The sequence below is a fragment of the Botrytis byssoidea genome, assembly GCF_014898295.1.
Source record: "Botrytis byssoidea strain MUCL 94 chromosome Unknown BBYS_001, whole genome shotgun sequence".
Lineage (NCBI taxonomy): Eukaryota > Fungi > Ascomycota > Leotiomycetes > Helotiales > Sclerotiniaceae > Botrytis > Botrytis byssoidea.
This window is the reverse complement of record NW_024065842.1, coordinates 75893-96519: the sequence shown is the minus strand read 5'-3', so window position 1 is coordinate 96519 and position 20627 is coordinate 75893. Positions and strand designations below refer to the sequence as shown.

Here is a 20627-nt window from a genome sequence, read left to right as displayed (position 1 = left end):
TCTGCAAATGCCTTCACCTGAGTCTCTGACTTCGCTATGCCATGGCTGGAAGTGTTCCGGCGCCGTACTATTCTGTTCGAAGATTGTTTCTCTTGCTCACCCAGGAATCTAGTTCCTCCCGCCCGGGTATCTCTTAGGCCACTTCTCCAAGTCAATTTTCCGTGGCTCTAATTCTGCTTTGAATGCTTTCAATGAGTAATTCCTGGCATCCTCCCAACTGATCCCCTCTCTGTCGGCTATATTAAAAAACTCCTCACAATTCATCTCACTGACAATTGCCTGATCCGGTATCCATTCCTCTACCACCCAATGAGTATCTGTCACAAAACTCACTCCATCTACATATAGATGATTCTTGTCCCCATTCTTCTTAGAAATCTTCCCTCCTGGGGAATTTACAAACTCATTAAAATATAGCTCTGTACTTTGCGCTTTGATGCCCAATTGTCCAAGTCGGTTCAGTGAGATAACAAATATACGGATATCCGCTTCTTCCTCTTTCTTCCATGCGGGCAATTTCATAAGTCGTGCAATGGATGTGGATACAGAGATGTAGGGACTGGGATTGGAGGTGGCATTACAATGGGCTTGGAATGCTTGGCCGTTCTTTTGTCTTTCGCTTGTTACGCCGGAAGCGTAGAGACTATCTGTCCAGCCTGAGCAACGAAATCCGTAAGAGCGAGAATAGGTAGATTTTGATGTTGCAGTGTGCAGGCGGTATAGGAGGATATCGGTACTGGTATTTCTGATTTGAGGGGTGCAGGGAAGAGAGAGGGTGAGTAGATGTTTAACTAGAGCCTCGAGCTCTGATTTGGCGGTGGCAAGCTCGTTTTCGGGAAGTTGATTAAGATGATGAGTGGGGATGAGTTCGTTAGGATGGTCGGGTCGATGGGAAAGAGGGGGTGTAGTGCGGATTATGGGAATACCAGTGAGGTGAGATATCAAATGAGAAGTCCATTTTCGGTAGAATTGGAGGGTTTGATACTGTGGGCGTAGGTCCTCGGATTTGAGATTTGAATCGTGATTAAGGGTGAGAATGAGATTTTCGGAGGATGTGGTAGTGATGGGTGTTGGTGGACTTGAGGGTGCTGGTTTGGGAGAATCGATTTTGATGTGAGATGTGCGAGGTGCATGGGGTGTGCTTGTTCCTTTGTCGGTAGATGACCTGAGATTGTTGAAAGAAGATTCTTGGGATGGTTCAGCAGGAGGTACTGAAAGAGTGGTCGAATTATTTGCAGCTGTTGAAAGAAAATCAAAAGCTGGTACTTGAGTGGAAGTTTGGACTCGTTTCTTGAGTCTTGATGTAGAAGTTGATGGGACATAGCTCTTGTTTCCGAAAGACGGATTGTTGCTCGATGAAGCGAATCCAAATAATGGTCTTGACTTTGCATTTGGCGTTGTCGGAGAATGCACGGAGGTATTCCCGAACAGTGAGCCAGATGGGGTAGCAGGGTTAGGAGCGAAAGAAAAAGCAGGACGAGAAGAAGAGCCATTATTACTTGATGTATGTGTTGAAGTGAATGATGCACCAAGGTCAGATCGGAATAGATTTGGTTCAGATGCGTTGTTTAACGAGGATTCAAACAGGGGAGAAGAGAATGCTGAGGATTGAGGTCTAGTGGGTGTTTCTGTGGAGGTGGAATTCTCATTAGAAAGTGGAGTGGGAGGTTGAAATCCATTACTTGATACGAATCCATCGGCACTGGAGGTTTGGGGAGGTTTTGCGGCGACCTTGTTACTATTGTCATAATTTATGGTCGCAGAATTAGCAAACAGAGTAGCAAAATCGATTTCTGATTCCGTTGTCATTTTGATGTTCAGGTTGATATTTGACTGGTTTCAACTGGATACTATGTAGAGACGAAGGTGAATACTCTGAAGACTTTGATGTTTGTTATTCATCTAGGGATTTGAATAGAAATACCATGATATATCAATCCACAATAAATTCTGAAGAGTGATTGACGCCAACAGGCATCCAATGATAAATCTTCCAATTGCGCTACACAGCTCTACAGACACGGCTGACTACCACTCTGAGAATTCATGGCAATGCAATGTTAGGCGCACTGTCCTGGGATATCATTTGAAAGCCTCGCAATGCATTATCAAAATGTAAAATATACGGGTAGGTTCTCAAATCAATTGCATTCAATGTCATTCAGAAACAAGCTGCAGGTCTCGCGGTAGGTCGGCTATGCGAAGTGGGCTGCTACCAAAAAAGCCGACAACGAATTGTGGAATTGAGCCTTCAACGCCAATGAAATAAATCCAGCTCGAACGCAAGCTTTATTGCACACTCCTTTAGCAATAATTAAGACCTCGAAAGCAAGAAATCAAAATTCGGAAAATTATCTGTCTGCCTAACATGCGGCACGAACAGCACCAAGCCACTCAAGCCGGATGATGCGCGGGAACGATTTGCAACCGCTTGTGGCTTATTGCTGACGGGTTGACGTTTCATATTGGAGCGGGGGGAGATGGAAAATATACGTGGGGATACATTTGAAGTAACCCGGATACACTTTACGATCTCCGTACATTTTGTTTTGACATGGTGAAGTAGACAGCTGGGGAACTTTCGCCTATTGTTCTACAATTCAAAGCATGATATCGGGTACACTGAATATCGTTTATCAACAGATAGATCTAGACACAAATACACCCGAGTGAGATTTGCTAGATTGTTCTAATGATTATAGGAAATATTGAACGGATTGCATGGTAATACAAATCAAATTAGAAGAATGAAATATGCTATCAAATAGGTCTTGAACTATATCGAGATGATTTAGCGCGAGAGACATGTTCGGAAGACGGAGAATGAACCTCAACTCCAGAATAGCTACTTGTAGTAACTTCTCGGGACTGCTATAGTGCAAGAAAGTTCTCAACTAACCGTCCTCCCTAGCAATTTGATTCTCTTTTTCCATGAAACTCTCCGCTTGACATTCTGAAGAAATTTATCGTTTCTGAGGTATTCAAACTGGAAAACAAACAAGTCCGCATATCATGGCTGCTCAATCGCAATTTCAAAACGCCTCTCCGTACTGTCCCGGATCTGAAACTTTTCACTATCCGTCAACATATGTTCACTTTTATCCCTCCTTCTATCATTCAAGAAGTCCAGGACTTCGCCGGTAGCTTTATGTTAAAAGATATTCTTTGCTCCATGTTTTGAGTCCCTTTCTTACTCGAGGAAATTGGTTTATTTTGTTGGTGCAATCAGGACACAACTGTTTTACTGGAAATACTTGCGCTTGCATCCTAGATATGAGGGACGAGAAGAACCCTTTCATCGCAATCTGAAGCTGGCATCGAGGTATCAGGAACGATTTGATCGTTTGGGTCAATGCCGTCAATTCGGCCGAGGAGATAACAGCACCAGTAACGCAGTGTTTTATTGCAATACATGGCTCTCGTTGCAGTCCATGCGACTTTATCATATCTTCTCCTACGACGGCGCCACAAAGGAGGTATCCTCTGTGATGTGATGTGTGTGGGTTTTGATATGCGAAAATCTGAAGTACATTGTGCTAATATGCCTGAGGGCCATCAAAGACTTGATCATCTTGAAAGAGTTGGAGCTACATGGACAATCTCGAAGATGGACGAAAGAACGAGGTTTCTAAATAAAGGTGACGGAATGAGCATTGTAAGAGAATTCCATGGGAGTCTCGAAAACATGTGTCCTTAACTTCAAACCCTCGATTGGTTTCCAGAATTGTTGAGAAAATGATGAGAGAATAAGAACAATTTCTTTAAACATGGCAAAGATCCTTTTCCAAGCATGAAACTTCGCGGCGTTCAACTCTCATACTTTATCATTACGATGAGATGCTAAAATAGGCTTGGTTGATTTATTCTGCTTCCCACCACCAGCAACAGAGACATTGTATTTGGGCCATTGTATCTGGAACCACTATAGAAGCATCTTTGACAGTTTCAAAAGATGAGTTCTCGAGGATATAATGAATTTTTTCCGTACGGAAAAGTTTTGACCCTCTCACAAGACCAACTTACTCCTTCGCAATTGACTCGAAGGACGTGATCTCTTTGGTAAAGAAACCTCCCTTCATACAGATCTCCTCTACATCCATCCACTCGAACAAACCCTTCTATCCGCTTTCCTCACACCAAGCCTCCAAAATCAATATACTAGAGGGTGAGTAGCGGAAGCTTTTCCGCGCTTGTACTATATTCATCACAATTTTGTTACTCATTCCGAGCATAATCCATTTTCAATCCAAGAAATTAGATTGAGAGCAATCCAATCTGCTAAGAGTACCAGATCAGATATATACATATATTTGAACGTATGAGGACAAAAGGCAATACAATGTGATGGATGTGATGCGAGATGAAATTGAAAAATGCTAACATTGGGTATCATATAATTTCGTCTCCTCTCCACCCCCGTTCTTTCCTCGTCTTTTCCCCATTCTATCCCATATCCTCTATCAGTCTATCGTCCAGCAACAGGTCCCCCATAAACACTACTAGCACTATTCGTGAATCTAAATTCCTGTACCACTCGAATCTGACCCTTTTCCACCTCCTCCCCTTCTCCATCTTTCCTCTCATCTCTACTCCAATTCCAGCGATTATGATTTCCATAGCCCGCCTCGATCGTCGTTCTCATATTACTCTTTTCCTTCTTCGGTACTAAATCCAATCGCTGTTGTAATTCCGATATTTGCAATTCTTCTTTCGAGCTCCCATTATCATTGGGAGTATCTGCGTGCGAACGAGAATGGAAATAATTTCCCCTCTCATCTTCACTCGGTGCCGGATTATTACATCCCATGTAGGATCTCCGCAGCGCAGCTTTCGGAACCATAACAACCTCATCATCATCCCATTCCCCGGGTCCCATCTCTTTGATCTTAGGGATTAAAGATTGTTTTCTCCCTCTCGATCGGGATCTTTCGTGATTCAATTTCAGTTCGCCCAACTCGACTTCCTCCTCGCGAAAAGGCGAAGTTCCCGTATGCGATGAGATTTTCGTGGATTGATCACGGACTTGTTGGGAAAAGCGTTTGATTATTGGAGCGACAATTGGAAGATTGGTGACTAGGACCGCGAGAAATGATTCGCGAAGGGACCATTGTCCGCTTGATGTGGCTGTGCCTAAAGTCTTGAGATAGGTTAGTCTTTAGGTGGATGTGGGAGGGGAAGAAGGTTGGTGAAATGAGAGTGGGATAGTTACGTCAGAGCCAGAACTTACGGTCAAGATGGAAACACAACGTAGGATTCCGAAGACGGTGACGAGAAATCCTCCACTGTAAAGGACGAGAAGAAAGAGCTTTTGATATGGCAACATGCCCTTGGTACCAAGAATTGTCTGTAACATGTCAGCTTTGATTTAAGAGGGATGATGTAAGGCTAGGCTGTTTAAACGTACAGGTAGAGGTATAGCCATAATATACATATGTGTTGCTGTATTGATAGACATAATGAAAGCCATTTGAAAGACGGAATTGCCAGAATAACAGGAATCTGTGGTTTGTCATTAGAAAAGTCTCCAAACAGGCTTGATGCCAATTACTCACTTCCTGGATCTGGATAAATTTGCCATTGCTTCTTCAATGGCATGCATTTACAAAATACTACCAGAATGGCTGATAGATATGTGACACCCAACACCACATATCCTATAGTGATACGTTTCAATGACCTTTTTTCAGCAGCTGAACTATGATTCAATGTTAGTCATTATACAATACCGAGATCAAGAGCACCCTTACATCAAACGAGCATAGTAGGTGATCCAACAAGCTTTTAGTAACCACATCAACGTAATATAGGTAACCCAATTCCAAATATGAGTTTTGGCCCCATTAACTCGATACAACCATTCTGAAGAATTAGGGTCAAGATTCTGACGCTCTAACTCAGTCATTCCACCATTCGAATAACCTAACCAGCGAGCCACGAGGTAGTATGATGAGGTTGCTTCAGCTGTATATGCGAACTATCACTGCACATCAGAATCAAATCCCAAGCAAATTGCATCAAAGCACGACGAACCACAACGGCACACATTAAACCATCATCCAACTTTAATTGTGTCCATCCCAGATTCGAGATTCGTGCAGAAATTCTCACTGCAATGAATATGACGGCTATGGCCCAAGATGTCCATGCCTCCACGACGAGATTTGTACAGCTCATATCATCCGGACAGTCTCAAATCCAATGGCCAGGTTTTTGCAGGTCGTTGGCTTCGTAACACCAATACATCGAATATGTCACTGCCAACCAAGCTTTAAGCCAGCTTGAGCACAATGGGGTAATGTGCAACGGCGGAAATTTGTGTATATTTGGAAGTCAAAGAGTACAATTAAAGAGAGTCATGAACAGGTGGAGTATAAGTTCTGGGGTTCGTTGAAGTAAAATGTAAATTTCATGTAGATGCTAATTTCAAATTTCCATCCTTAAAAAAATATCAATGGTATATGATCGATGAAGCCTCGTTTCATTCAATCATTTTTGCTGAAAATTGCCACCATTAGACATGGACATTGCTGGTCAATCAGAAAGTTGCCTAACCTTGTACCTCCACGAATCGATATATTTGGCGAGGATCTACTCTTAAAATGGATCGTATAAATTATTGGGGCACGATACTTGTGGCTGCCAGCAAATATCGCCTTATTTTCCCTCTAGAACCTTTTGAAAATGGGTCCGAAGGAAGATTTGATAATGTTATTTGAGTATGACTGGGTGTGGTGTGTATGTATTGTGGTTCGTGCTATTGAGATATAATGGATACACCATACCAAAGATCAAGGTACATAGTTTGTGGAGAGCTGTCATCTATAAAAATCCACTTAGATTTTAACATGCACCCATGAAATGGGAATAGCTTCAGATGAAATCGACGAAAGACCCACTTGTCATCTTCCGAAACCGAGGCAATTCTCCGTACCTAGTCTCTTTTTGGAGATCAGATGAATGATTGGGTCCTGTATGCTGAGCCATGAAAGATTAAAACAAACCAATGAGAACCCACAATAGAGGTTCGAATAATTGTATCAAGGTCAGAACCGTGGGAGATCACCCATGTTTTCATGAATGCAGCTGAATAGAACCAATGGTTCCAACGATGTATAAAGAACAAGGGACGGAACATTTAAATGAGGGCACCTGTTCGTGAATAGTAATCACTATCTTCCCGTCCGATGTGTCCAGTAACTGCCCTTGAAAGATACCAACTCCGTGCAACTGTCATATATGAAAGTGGGTGTCCAGGTACCATCGTGAGCTTTGAGCTTCGAAGCCTTTGGTAGCTCATACCCACGATCCTAAGATGGCCTGACCTATCACAGAACGAAAAACTACTTTCATAGGGCTTGATGAAGCGATCGTGTAGATAGACCATCGTAGGAGCTCCAATCTTATTCGCAATCCTAACCAGGTTTGAACAAACCGATAAGCTGGAAGCAAACATTTGAAACTCCTTTAATTCTGGCTGGGAGTCAAAGGTAACGAATGATCTATCGAACTCGTCATTCTCGAAAGATTCTATATTAACAGTTCGTTCCCGTCGTTCAGAACATGTGAAGTGAAAGGACTCAAACAAAAGTAAAAGTAGACTATGCCGTAACTCAGGGTTCGGGCGGCTACACTGAGCGAGGAGAGTTTAGGTCTGGGTTTTCCTTGTTTCCTTCATTCAAATTTTGTGCCGTGGTGGGTTGTATCAAGAATGGTATTCCCGTTTGGTTCCATGGTATTAATATGTAAGACGACATATTGACGAGGAGTCGAGATTGTAAATGTTTCCCATTCCCATTCAATCCATTTTATCTCGTTAAAACAGGTAAAGGTCGGAAAGGATCCCCTTTCTGTCTGTTGCCGTGCCGTTTCAATGGGTTGAGAATGGGTTATTGGACTGATAAGAATCTTGGTGATAAGAGAATTGCATACGATACCCCTGCACAGCTCAGCCTCCTGGCACATGACTATCACATGAATCTCACATGATTTTCACATGATTCCCATTATCTTCATCCTCGTTGCATATCTCATTTGATGATGAGCCAAGATCTTTTAAATCTCTTGCCCCTTGGAAGTGATAGGTCGATCAGTCCTAGTCAATCACATCATGTGATTGGCTCTGATTCGCATACATACGATGCATCTCTAGTGTCGGTCGAAAAAATGGGATGAAACATCTGAATTCAACATTCGTTGACACAATGTAGGACCAACACCTCACTGTCGCCAGAAGAATTCCCTTGGATTCCTGTCTTCTTTCATCACAGAGGAAAGATTCAAAAATACACGTCGAGATAATTATCCGGTTTCGAAACTTCACTTCTCGAGTGGGAATGCGCGGTGAGTAGGTATATGCTTGTTTAAACAAGACGCACGACGGCGGTGAAGATATCCTTCCACATGTATCTCTCTCATACGTAGGTATCTATCTCGCTTTGCTTCAATCATTCATATCACTTCATTTCCTCCTGAATTATTCATCCCTTCTAAGTTTCTTTATCGTCAAAGTATATCGATAAATTTTCCAACGCGCCCCTAGAGAAAAATTTAACTTTGGTTTCATCATAAGGCTGGAAACACTAGAAAAATTAGAATTTTCTAGCTTCTCGACTCGATTCATTGCGCAAAGACATCACAAAACCCCTCCATGACTCGAGTGCAAGTAGGAGACTCGAGATAATTTTGCGGAGGAAATTTCTGTGTTGTGGTTTGTTTATAGTGATTTTTTCAGGGGCGTATTTTCGTGTTTGAAATTTTGTTGTTTTCATCATACTCACTTGAACATTCTTTTGATTCTATTTCGATTTACAGTAATAGGGTTTGGATAGTAGCAGGAACACAACCATTTCGATTTATGTTCAACAAGGAAAGGAGGAAAACAGTCACGATGTCAATCATAAAGTCAATCACGACACCAAAATCATGGTTCCCATCAAGGGCATCAAAAGCATCAAAAGCATCAAAGACATCAAAACCATCAGAAACACCAGAGACATCAGAACAACCAACGCCATCTCCCTGGAAATTCCATCAATTCACCCTCCTTCCCCTCGAACTCCAACGCAAGATCTGGCGTTCCCTGTTCCCCTCCTCCCGAACCGTCCCCCTCTCCTTCAACATCACTCCCCTCCAAGCTCACTCCACCCCACCCCCCATCACCCTCTCTATCTGTTCTGAATCACGTTCCGAGACACTCTTATACTATACTCTCCTTTACCGTTCGGAATTTCCAGGATCCCGTGGGAAACTTGGTGGCAATTGCGGGTTTCTCCTCAGTAAATACATGAGACAGCCTATTTGTGTAAATCCGCTCATGGACACCATTTCCTTCTTCGCCGGGGATCTATGCGGCGAGAACCTCAAAGGCCGAAAACGCTTCGTCGAGTGGATGGCATTTTTGAATTCGGTGGATAGGAGGATTTTGGAGCGTGTCACTACGGTGGAGTTGGAGGGCCTGGATTGGGAAAATACGATGTATGTACATCTGAAGTTCCAGGAAGGATTGAGATGTAAGGAAGTGGTGGAGGAGTATGAGGGGCAGGGAGGAGCGGAGAGCTGGGAGCAATTGAATTATGGGGGTTTGTTGACACTGGAGGGATTGCGGGAAATTAGGTGTAGGTATTCTCATTCGGAATATATGGGGAATTTCGAGGGACAGTTAAAGGTTTTCTTGGGATTTCATAAACAGGTTTGGGGTGCGAAGATTCCCCTTGTGAAGAGGGTGTCTTGAGGGGTGACGAGTTGAGTTGATATCTGAAGGTGTACGATTTGATTTATTGAAGGGTTACTAAATCTGGCATGTGAATATGGGTAGAGTACGGCGTTTTGGATTGGAACTTGGGACCATCGATATCAAACCATTAGATATAGCATTTAGATTATAGAATAATCAGTACAGATTCCATTCCATATACGAATATATCTACATTTACATTTTGAAGATACCCGCATTTATGTTATCAAATCGATCTGGGATTCTGTCAATGGCGAGCCTTGGAGCAAATACGGACAACTCTTATCGTTCCACATGTGTGAAACATCAACAGTAAGTAAGTCATAATCAAGCTATAGTTAACGTGAGATAGAAGCTGTATTTCCCGAACATTCCGAGCTTCCATGGATCGCACCAAAGATTGGATAACACTCTCAAAAGTACCTCACATTCAAAACGCACAGTTGGAGCGAAAGATTAAGTAGCAAAACTTGCATTATCATTATTACTTTGCTTTAAATATTCGTAACCATACTCGTGAATCGTCATAAACACCATTACTCCCATCTCCAATGCAATATTCATCTTCATGTTCATCGTCCCCTATTCCAAGCTTCCATTCCCATCCCCGTGCTTGCATTCTGGACTTCTTCAACCATCTACAATCCACAAACACTTCTGTCGACTTGGGTGTAAGTAGCATCAATTCTTCCGAGAGCAACTGCCTGTCCACCGGTCAAGGTATCAAGTGCTCGTTGTCCAATGTTGAATCCCGCAGCAGCGTGATCAATGGCAAGGACATTGATGCTTCTTCCTCCATAGCTCAATTGATAGCAGTTGCCACAGTTTGCATCGTTCCAGCCGGCGATGGTGGATGCACCACCAATGTTGGGGTAGTTTCTGAGGGAACCTTGGGTAGAGTAGCCCTTGGTGAGGAGTCCGTTAGCTCCGTCGGAGCAGGAAACTACGGCGAGAGAACGGCTGGCATCATCGTAGCCGACGTCGTAGGAGACGGTGATGGCTGTTGCGCTAACGGCAAAGGTGAGGAGAGTAGCGAGAGTTGGGAATTGCATTTTGAGTTTGGGTGTCTGAGGTGGTGAGGTTTGTTTTTGAGGTAGAAGTTCTTGTAGATATCTGAGATACTTTGAAGTGATGTTGTAGATGTTGATGTTGATAATGATCTTCCACCACAGCGCACATCATGTCTTATATACCTTCTACCCCTCAAAAGCCCCTCACGCAAGCCTCACCTCCGCCCCAGTAATTCACCAGATAATTTTCCGTACATGTCGCCTCCTCCCACCCATCGAAACTCGTGATAGCGGGGTACCTACCAGGACCGCATTGCCTGCATTGTCAATTACGAGAAACATCCCATTGCAACTAAATCAGATGATATCTATCAAAACTATTCATAACCCCATCAGTAGAGTCTCCTCTCAGCAATACGAGAAGAACAGCGGTATATGCACGCTGTATGCAAGGCTGTGCGGGTACGAAGATCTTGGCATCGAAGCGGTATCGTGTGCATCTTCCGGACGCCTCGATCTCATGCTTAATCCTCCGCATTTCCATCACTTTGGAGTGATAAATTTACATAAACCGAGTCTCATTCATTGATAAGGCGAGTACGAGATGATGGAAGCAGTGAGGGATGTATCCATACGGTTGACTACGTCAGATGCATGTGAATCTAGAAATAGATAACGAGTACCGTACCAGATGCCGATCTCCTCGTATTCCAACGATTGTTCCATAGATTTCTATGTTTGCCAATACTTGCCAAGCTCACTTGCCTTGAATACTCACAGTTGAAGAATAACAAGTTCCGCTTTTTGCGATGCCGAATGATCTTATGGGGTGAGAGTGTTGTGTTGTGTTGGGTGAGGAGTGGTGTGAGTGTGTTGTCAGATGGAGTGGTGGTGGATGGGGATCTCGGGAGTCAGGGAAGTGAAGTGGCACGAGCGGCTTTGATTTTGGTGGCTGGAAACTTCCCCGCAATTTTTGTTTGTTCGACGACAGCACCAAATTTGGAAGCAAGAAGATGCGGAAGTATCATTCCTGACGACGACATCGAAGTTAATGTTTGGTATTGGAATAACTTCGGAAGTCTTAGTCGAGTGGGAAGATTCAACTGTCAGAACGTGAAGTCTCAATGATGAGCTAGATCTTGTCTCACGGCTGCCTTTGCAAATTCTCCTCCCTCCAACGTTTGCTCCCGTCAGTTCTTTGATGGTTGTTTTGGTTCAAGATGGAGGTGTCTAGTGACCGGTGCACTAATGCATATACTAGAACTTCACTGTTTGCTTTTGTTGTAAACGCTAACTTCATCTTCCTCTTCCTCCATCAAGTTTTAAAATGTCACTATTCGATGGTGAAAGCTTTCCTAGAGAGTAATTTTTCTTTTCTATATCAGCTCTGATCACTCATGGGTGTACTGTCAGCAGAGTTGTGTAGGTAGGTAGGTATTCACACATTTTTGAAGACGTGAACACAGGTGACAAAGCACAATTCACCATAGTGGATCTCGGCAATGTCGGACATTGATTCACAGAGGGGCCAGCTCTTCATAAACTGTTCACATTATTTGCATGGAGATCCCAGTCACAACAACAATTATCAAACACAGTCGAGGCTGGAAGTCTAACAACATGTAAGGCCATGACAAGTACATCCTTTATTTTCTACAAACTTCTTCGATACTCCAATATTTACTACTCCATCGCCGCAGTCTTGATACTGACAAGAATAACTGCTCTTGTCCTAAGATCTCCAGAACCCCGGCACACTGAACCGAAGCATAAGCTAGGGAGATGCTCGAGATTGGTGCACTACCAGTCTGCCTTTGGAAACCATCTACAGTATCTCGCGCAAGGAGAAAGATTGATGAGGAGAGCCACGTTATGGGAATTCGTACCGATAAGATTTGTATCAGCAAGCAGGAATACTCGATGAAATATGGGCTACAGGGTGGGTAGATCTTGATTGCCGGTGACAAAATAGTGGGGCGTTGAGATGAAGCAAATTCCCGTCGAAGATCAATTCTAGAGACTTCTCGGCGCAATTTTGGACCTCGGGATCTCGATGTCGAGCATAACTGAAACAAAACTACGAACGCTGGAAGACTTTCTTAATGCCGAAGCAAACTATTAGTCCATTGGTCTCGTGTGCTCTGAAATAGTCATACAAAGCGACCAAGAGTCACAAAAGAGACATCCCCTTTCCCGGCTCGTCCCCTCCCTCAGATGCCAAAAAAAAAAAAAAAAAAAAACATACAACAGTGGGGATTCGCTGGTGGTCACCCACCCAACTACTAATCCACCGATCTGAAGCTTGTGTATGGCAGAGCGGACGGGATGCCCAATTCTCTTCAGTCTATGGTCGTATGTGATAGTGGGCACGTTTTATGGTATTATATTGGGACAAAAGACAAAGCAACACTTCAATGAAATTAAATTTGAATTATTATCCTACACAAGACTAGCAACTACCTTCTCTGACAGCCCAACTAGCTCTGCTGAACAATGTTGCGGAGTTGCTCTGGCTGGATCTGTTCTCTAGGCTTGATCGGGCTACCTGCCAGCATGCCTTGGTAGATTTCACTATCCTCGGCAAGCGAGTTCAGGAAATCACTTCAAGATGAAGTGATTTCCCGAATGGTGTATCTTGGCTGGAGCGCCTCTTGCCTGGGCGCATTGCCTTGGTGGCAAGGCAGGGAAAAAGTAACAACCAGCAAATGCCGCCGCATTTGAAATGCCTGAAAGGATATCAGTGAAGAACACAGTGTCGTGGTTGAGTGTAGGAAAGGGCTCGATGGGTATTAATCGGCAGATGAAGTAGATGGTGTGGACGCAAAGTTGCCTGGCTTGACTCAAGCCACCGGCAACTTTGAATTTACTTGAGTCCCAATGGCTTTCTTCACCGCACCAATTCTTCGTCACGTAATCCTTTTCGAAGGAGACAACTTTTGGAAAATCTTTCAAGCTCCATTGGAACCTATCAAGGAAGCGTTATTAAAGCAGTCTTGAGAGGGAAGAATCATACTAACATCATCTACCCAGTGATGGGATGGGGCTTCTAGGTTGATCTAAGGGCATTTGGTAATGACTGGCTCTCCGATATGGGTCTAGACGAAAGGTTGATGAGAGGCAAAGCTGTCGATGCTCTATTCAAGGCCTGTGGTTTCAGGGAGGCGCCCTCTTCCTCCGCTCCACCCTCTCCACTTTGCTCATCCTCATCGGATGTGAGAAGTCCGGGATCGAGTGCAAGGCAGCAAAGTCACTGCATACCCTGTTTGAAGGGGTATATGAAGGCGTTGGGACCCTTGGGTAGGGACTTAGACAGGTATCAATTGGCTAAAGCAAAATAGAAATCAGTACCTTGTATTATGGACAATGGAATTAAAATCCGAAGACTTACCAGGTAGCCGCTGAAAACATTCTTGTTTTCCCTTTCTGTACGGCCTGTCGGCGAACAGTTTACAAGCTGGTCGGAGTGTGAGCCTCAAACTCTGCTCTGCACATAGAGTCTGATTCTCTTGTTAACTATCAGTCAATGAGAAGCCCATGGATAGAACTCACCATAATCCCACGACTCTCTGCCAACAGCTTCTCAAACACTTCAGCACGATGAGAAAAAGGAAGCGCACGCCGAAGCGGCTATGGTTAACTGTATTCTATTGGTACTACTTGTCCACCTCCTACATATACACTATCAATAACAGGAACCCATCTCCCATCTCCCATCATCAAAATATCTGCAAAGTAATATCTCAAACAACACCAATTCCACATTATCCACACACATGCCACCTTGCGCCCTTCAGGTATTCAAGAACACCAGATCGAAACATCGTCATTCACGATTGAACGACGACCACCGTTCAATCCCCACAGCCACACAGGCACTTCAAGTAAAGAAGAGCCTGCCTGGGCAGGCAGACAACTTAATATTTTTGAAGATCTGCTTTGGAGCAGATGTGACGATGGCAACTATATCAAATCTAAACTAACACGTCTTGTGACCCGGCAAGTCCAGAAGTCAATGAATAAGTCTTGGTCTCACTCCCCTTGCAAGAGGTAAATCTAGCTTGGAAGAGTGACACCAGGACATATTCATTTACCTCTGGGCCGAGACCGCCCACGAATGGTGCTTCGTACTCGCAAGAGGGAAGCAGTCCTGGAACAATGATACCAGGACATACTCATTTACCTCTGGACCGAGGTCGTCATCTCCTTGGTATAATGTTAGAGATGCCAAGGCTTATACGTTTGCAGGATGAGAAGTTTGAGACGTACTTACAGTGTTCTGACATCGAGGTCAGTGTGATGGGCCGGGAGGTGGCATATTGGAACTCTCATTGCTCGTTGTACCTCATCTATATCAACGGCATTACGCCTGAAAAGATGTTCGAGGCGATGAATATACATTTTCATGATCTCAGGAAGGGAATCGGCGCGCCGGAAGCCACGAGTCGTTGCCGAAAGTAGTGAACCGCTATAAGTCATTTATGTCAGTGGTGATACGCTTGAAGAGAGACTCGAAGTGTTGAATATAGATCTTCATGATCTTAAAAAGTACATCAGGTGTGGGCATGCTAGTTGCATGCTGGAAGTTGGAATGAGATGACTTACATGACTTACTACCCTCTGGGACTTGCGAATACAGAAGCTCATTTGGCTTTGGAAGTCCGCGAGTTCTGAGACTTGCCGCGACCAGTGGCCAGCGAATTTCTGGGTGCTTCTTGGATAGCATTGTATCGACAGGTATGCCGCTATTGGACGCTATAACATACAAATCGAGCTGCCTTCCATGATTCTCTCTGGTGTCGATAGTGTCCAACTTGAATTTGCTGGAGGAGGCGGATTGCTATATAACAGATCAGTTTCTGAGGATTGGAGAGATGTCGAGGCTATAAGCAAGCTATCATGGGCTCTGGAATCTCAAAGAAAGCCATAGATAGTTGTGGACTTACTATGAATTGTATGTCGTATCATTAAATGGTATGAAGTCCAAGGACTTGATTCGATCTTCAATTGTTGAAGTCCAACAGAAATTAATCGGGATGCCAATATTTGTGGATTTGACAAGCCGTTTCTTGATGGCACCAATATGTAAAGCAGTCGTACTATCGAACAAGGAAAGTAACTGCGAAGTATAAGATTATCTCAAAGACTTTGAAAGTTGTAATGTTATTGTCGAGATTGTGGGAAGTTTGGAGAATGGAAGAGCTCCAGGACTTTAAATGGCTATCCCAATCCCGAAACAAGACAAGAGTTCTTTGAAGGTCTTACTTCGGGTTTATATTTGAATTTTGAATATCACAAATCTCGAGCAGTTGTGTGAGCACCGACTATCGAAGCGAGGGCTTTGATTTTTGTTGAACCTAGACTCACTTCTAACAGAGCTTCTTGTTTGTTTATTGATATGTTTGTTATTGCTTCCATAGTGTTCAATGAACATTGAATTTTCTTTGCAACATGAACCATGCAAAAACAACAGGTTACTGTCATGCTCATGGATGAACGACAGTAGAAGATTTGCTGTCAAGGCAATAGACAAAGTGAGGTTCCTCGTAACCTGTGAATTTCACTACCTGTATCAACATTCGATCTCTGAGTATACAATGGTTATAAGTAGTAACCCTCTCTGGATTGATAGTATGTTGATATATAGTAAATTGTCCTGAGATTTCCAAGTTGGGAACTCTCTGCCAATACATGTTTACTTTTCCTTCGCCATCAAAATAACTCTCTATCATGGAAATAAGTCAGCCCAGAACAAGTGGTATTCTATACGCAATTCTTATTTTCTTTGAAAGTTACTTTGATGGAAGTATTTGGGGGAAGTCTACCTCGTTATTATTTCTGATCTCAACACAAGGACAAATCAAACATACTATGTTCACGTAGAATTCTGATATGGGAAGTGATACGTATCATTTAATATCTCACGGCGCACGCTTTCCATGCATGAGCATTTATTTTTAATATTTTCCATCTGATATTTCTGAGGTCTCTATACTATATTATAGTATGTATGTAAGATTGAATCTTCTGTATGTCCTTGCGAGAAATAAATTTTCATTTGACTTCCATGATTTTTTCCCAGTAAGCAGTCAGCAACGAGGAAGAGAGTTCTCATGCGTTGCTCAGCCAGCCTCTCATATCACATAAAGACTTTCTAGTATATGCTGCTCGACTACTAGGTAGCATAGCTTCTGATCCTATAGATAGTTCATCTTTCAGTTCGTGATTTCATCACCATCTCTCAATTAATCATCCCGGCACCTACTTCTCATTTTTTCTTCCTTTGATGATATCCTGTCTCCAGAGAACTTCCATGTCATCAGCTAGCAAACAAAATTCAAAATATCACGACCCGATTATGAGATGTGGATATCATCAGACGTACTGAATCGCAAGCTAATGAATGGCGTATTGTTAAGCGAGTTAGTACCTACATTAAGAGCCGCAAAATATCATGGATCTACATTCCATAGACACACTTCACTAATGAAGATGGCACTTCTATTTTCAAAATGTATGTCCTATTACTAGGTAATGGTGATTGCAAGCTTCAGCAATTTACCCGCTAAAGTCTTTTATCCTTCAGACGACAATTACCTCTCAACGCTCCTCGCTCAGAAACAACCACAATGTAACTATGGGATGGCATCTCAAGATCTACAATATCCTCATTGACAATTCAACATTCACTCCATTCATCAATCCTCCAGCCCCTCATTTATCTGCTTATCCTCGGCATGACTGATCATAAAGCAAGATAAGAAGATGTAAACAAAGTGAATTCGACTCCGCCTCATGTCTACTTAAGTGTTCCCTAGGTGATAATTCCGCGCTCGGTCGCGTTTTCTTCACGAATAATTCCCAGCATTTCATGTGGTCCTATTGACTACCTCTAGAACCATTGCATGTCTCATTGCACATCTCACTGAACGCATTCGATTCTTTTATTTATTCCTCTGATAGCATTCGACTTTTGTCCGTCACTGCTGATAATCTTTCCGACAACTTCCGAATATTTTTGTCAGTCATCAACACGTTACACGCCATATACTCTCTGGCATAAACATAGACTTCAGTGATAAGATGACATTTGTTCATGTAGGAAAGACGCCTGTTCCGCAACGTATCGTACCCAAATTCTCCAATGAGGTCTTCTATCCTGGAAGCGCCCCTGCTGGTGTTACTCCACAGTATTTCACAACTTTAAATGTCTATCAACAATGGCTGCAAATTTTCGGTCCAGGTGTTCCTCTTCCTGAAGATGATCGAAACATGCCAGGTTATCCTCAAAAGCACCTGCGCACGGAAACTGGTGAAGAGGGTCCCCTATATCGCTATTGTAGCAAGGAAAGAGTTTGGAAGCCCAGGTCCGAATTTCCCATAAGCAATGGCAGGTTTCTATCCACATGTATTAATTGTAAAACGGTTGATGAAAGAAGGGCAGCTAAACGACTAGGAGAATCATTGAAGAACAGGAACGAGGGCTCATTCCAAGGACTACAGCCGAATCAGGATGTGATCGCACGATCTTCGCAACGAAGCATGCCCACTAATCAGCAAAAATCTAGTGTTGCCAATTTGCCTCTGAGGCCGAAGGCTAAAGTATCCACTGCCAAGTCTATACCAAAATATCCTATGCCCGTACCAGTATTCGCTACACCAGCTCTGGGTCCGCCTAAGAAGACCACATCAAGGCTCGAGGAATTTAAAGGAATGCAATTTGAGGTAGAAAGGCTTCGATCCAGTCTTATTGGTCATGGGAGAGTCAAGAAACTATACGAAGCGAAATTAGAGAAATTCACTATGGCGACGGATCGTGTCAGTGAAGGGAGTGAGGACGACAGAGGTAAGAGAATGGCCGAGGCAGCGAGGCTCCAAGACCTCATATCCAAAGTGGATGATAAAATTAATAAAGCCCGAAGTAAGCTGGATGTTGTCAATCTTATGATTGATCTTATGGCTGATATGAATAAAGACGATATTGGCTACCTAAGCAACAATGAAGACACGGGTTTTCCTAGTATCGATGAGGAACGGAATATAGAATCACTCAACAGCCCTGAGAACTTCGATAATGCAAGAGAAGCAGGTGTTGACTTTGCTGGTCAAACCAACGATTCATTGCAGTTTTCGCCAACGCCGCATAGCTATCCTCCACTAGATGAAGATGGTCATATACTCAGCAAAGATGACCCATCTATTTCAGATCTTGATTTCGTGAGCGGATTGGAGGCCACGGCCGAAAAAGAGCCTGGAGATGGAACGAGAGATGTGGATATGAACTCCGAACTTGATAGTCTGGCTAGTGTAAGCGCCATTGTTCCCTGTGCTGATTCCTCCGTACTTCCTCAAAATCGAGACAGCATTGACCCAAACCTTCAACAGTTTTCAAACATCCAAACAGAGAATCCTCAACCTCAAGAGGGACTCGAAATTAATCGATTCCGAGCGCTGTCAGTCTCCCAAGACGTTCAAGATCAACATGCTCCATCTTACAAATCTCAATCTCGACAATCTTCTTCTCAACAACAATTCCAATTTCAGCCTCGCCCACCCTCGATGTTCAGAGACCTCAATCCGCATCGGCCATACCAAACTTCAGATCAGAATTCGAATCATTTACAACCCTATAAAGCTACGAATACTGCCGCTAAACCCTCCCCGTTGACCACACAAACCCCTGACCTGAATTCAAACCTCTTCAAAAATTCCAATCCTACCATCGCCTTTCAGTTTAGACAGTCTGATACGGTGGGAAAATTCGGGCATTATGGTGTCAAGATAGAGGAAGATGTTGGGGAAGTTCAGACTTTGGCCTCACATCAAACACGAGAAACTGTTCAGCAAGCACAACAATACCAACCGAATGAACCAATGAAAATGTCTCAGTTGGCGCTAAAGGCGAAAAATGTTTATGAGCAAACAGCTCAACAGGCGCGGATGGATAAAGAGTCACAAGAAGCACACGATGGACCGATCCAAGAGGAACTACCAAAGCCGACTAGAGTGGTCCAACAGCCGAAACAAGCTTGCGAAGAACCGGCTCAAGATCAATTGACCGAAGAACAAGTAGCTCAAAATGCAAAAATCTTTTACGAGCGACAAGCTTCCGAGAAACAAGCCCAACAGAATGAAACAACTCGGGAGGCGAGTGTGGCTCACGACCAAGTAATCCAAGAACAGCTAGCTAAAGAACAGCCAGTACAACAGACTGAACTGTTCCAATTAGCGAAGCTAGCTTGTGACCGACTCGCTCAGGATCAATCGGCCGAAAAACGACGTGCTGAAAGGGCAAGAGACGTTTATGACCAACTAGCTTACGAGAAACGAACCGGACAAGTCGGAACAACCTACAAGATAACTCAAGGTTATGACCAAATGGACGAAGACGAAATGGACCAAGATCAACTAGCCGAGGACCAGTTAGCTGAAGACCAATTAGCCCAAAAAGCAACCGACGCACAAGACGTCTACGACCAACGAGCTTGCGAGATACGAGATCAAAGAAATGTACTAGTGAAACACGTCCATGATGCTCACGACCAACACTCCCAACTATCTCAGAAGACCCAGCTCGCTCTGCAGGACCAACAGGGAATCAGAACTCGGAAAGCAGAATACCAAGCAAGAATACAAAGAAACCCCTTTGGATCGCTCCCGAAATTCCATTCACTTCCAAATCATGAATTGGCCCGACCAACCCAAGGCATACAATCCCTCAAACGACGCGCCGACGAAACTTTAGAACCACGAAACCAACCCCAACCTGAACATTCTATTCGACGATCCAAGCGAGCCAGACGTCGAGCAGAGACAGAAGCGGAGATGCAGGAATGAGAAGATATGCGTGCAAAGCGAAGACAGCTACGAGCGGAGATGTTGGAGTT

At 43.6% G+C, this 20627-nt stretch overlaps 8 protein-coding genes across 8 annotated transcripts; 2 read left to right on the top strand and 6 right to left on the bottom strand.

Annotated features, from left to right (window-relative positions):
- Positions 1-108: 108 nt before the first annotated feature.
- EAE97_000026 (uncharacterized protein) lies at positions 109-1809 on the bottom strand (the record flags this gene model as incomplete). The annotated part of the gene is made up of 1 exon (XM_038870536.1): positions 109-1809. One exon carries the CDS (start codon positions 1807-1809, stop codon positions 109-111), a length of 1701 nt encoding a protein of 566 aa, XP_038737897.1.
- Positions 1810-4465: 2656 nt separating this feature from the next.
- Positions 4466-6174, bottom strand: EAE97_000025 (uncharacterized protein; the record flags this gene model as incomplete). Its single annotated transcript, XM_038870535.1, has 6 exons — positions 4466-5137; positions 5210-5344; positions 5405-5499; positions 5553-5695; positions 5748-5974; positions 6031-6174. The coding sequence occupies 6 exons, from the start codon at positions 6172-6174 to the stop codon at positions 4466-4468; spliced, it is 1416 nt and encodes a 471-aa protein (XP_038737896.1).
- A 2713-nt stretch (positions 6175-8887) lies between these two features.
- EAE97_000024 (uncharacterized protein) lies at positions 8888-9730 on the top strand (the record flags this gene model as incomplete). The annotated part of the gene is made up of 1 exon (XM_038870534.1): positions 8888-9730. One exon carries the CDS (start codon positions 8888-8890, stop codon positions 9728-9730), a length of 843 nt encoding a protein of 280 aa, XP_038737895.1.
- A 641-nt stretch (positions 9731-10371) lies between these two features.
- EAE97_000023 (uncharacterized protein) lies at positions 10372-10785 on the bottom strand (the record flags this gene model as incomplete). The annotated part of the gene is made up of 1 exon (XM_038870533.1): positions 10372-10785. One exon carries the CDS (start codon positions 10783-10785, stop codon positions 10372-10374), a length of 414 nt encoding a protein of 137 aa, XP_038737894.1.
- Positions 10786-13341: 2556 nt separating this feature from the next.
- EAE97_000022 (uncharacterized protein) lies at positions 13342-13765 on the bottom strand (the record flags this gene model as incomplete). Its single annotated transcript, XM_038870532.1, has 2 exons — positions 13342-13708; positions 13761-13765. 2 exons carry the CDS (start codon positions 13763-13765, stop codon positions 13342-13344), a joined length of 372 nt encoding a protein of 123 aa, XP_038737893.1.
- Positions 13766-13789: 24 nt separating this feature from the next.
- EAE97_000021 (uncharacterized protein) lies at positions 13790-14295 on the bottom strand (the record flags this gene model as incomplete). The annotated part of the gene is made up of 4 exons (XM_038870531.1): positions 13790-13945; positions 14002-14067; positions 14106-14240; positions 14293-14295. The coding sequence occupies 4 exons, from the start codon at positions 14293-14295 to the stop codon at positions 13790-13792; spliced, it is 360 nt and encodes a 119-aa protein (XP_038737892.1).
- A 419-nt stretch (positions 14296-14714) lies between these two features.
- Positions 14715-15466, bottom strand: EAE97_000020 (uncharacterized protein; the record flags this gene model as incomplete). The annotated part of the gene is made up of 3 exons (XM_038870530.1): positions 14715-14870; positions 14924-14946; positions 15355-15466. The coding sequence occupies 3 exons, from the start codon at positions 15464-15466 to the stop codon at positions 14715-14717; spliced, it is 291 nt and encodes a 96-aa protein (XP_038737891.1).
- A 2357-nt stretch (positions 15467-17823) lies between these two features.
- On the top strand, positions 17824-20577 carry EAE97_000019 (uncharacterized protein; the record flags this gene model as incomplete). Its single annotated transcript, XM_038870529.1, has 1 exon — positions 17824-20577. One exon carries the CDS (start codon positions 17824-17826, stop codon positions 20575-20577), a length of 2754 nt encoding a protein of 917 aa, XP_038737890.1.
- Positions 20578-20627: the final 50 nt, after the last annotated feature.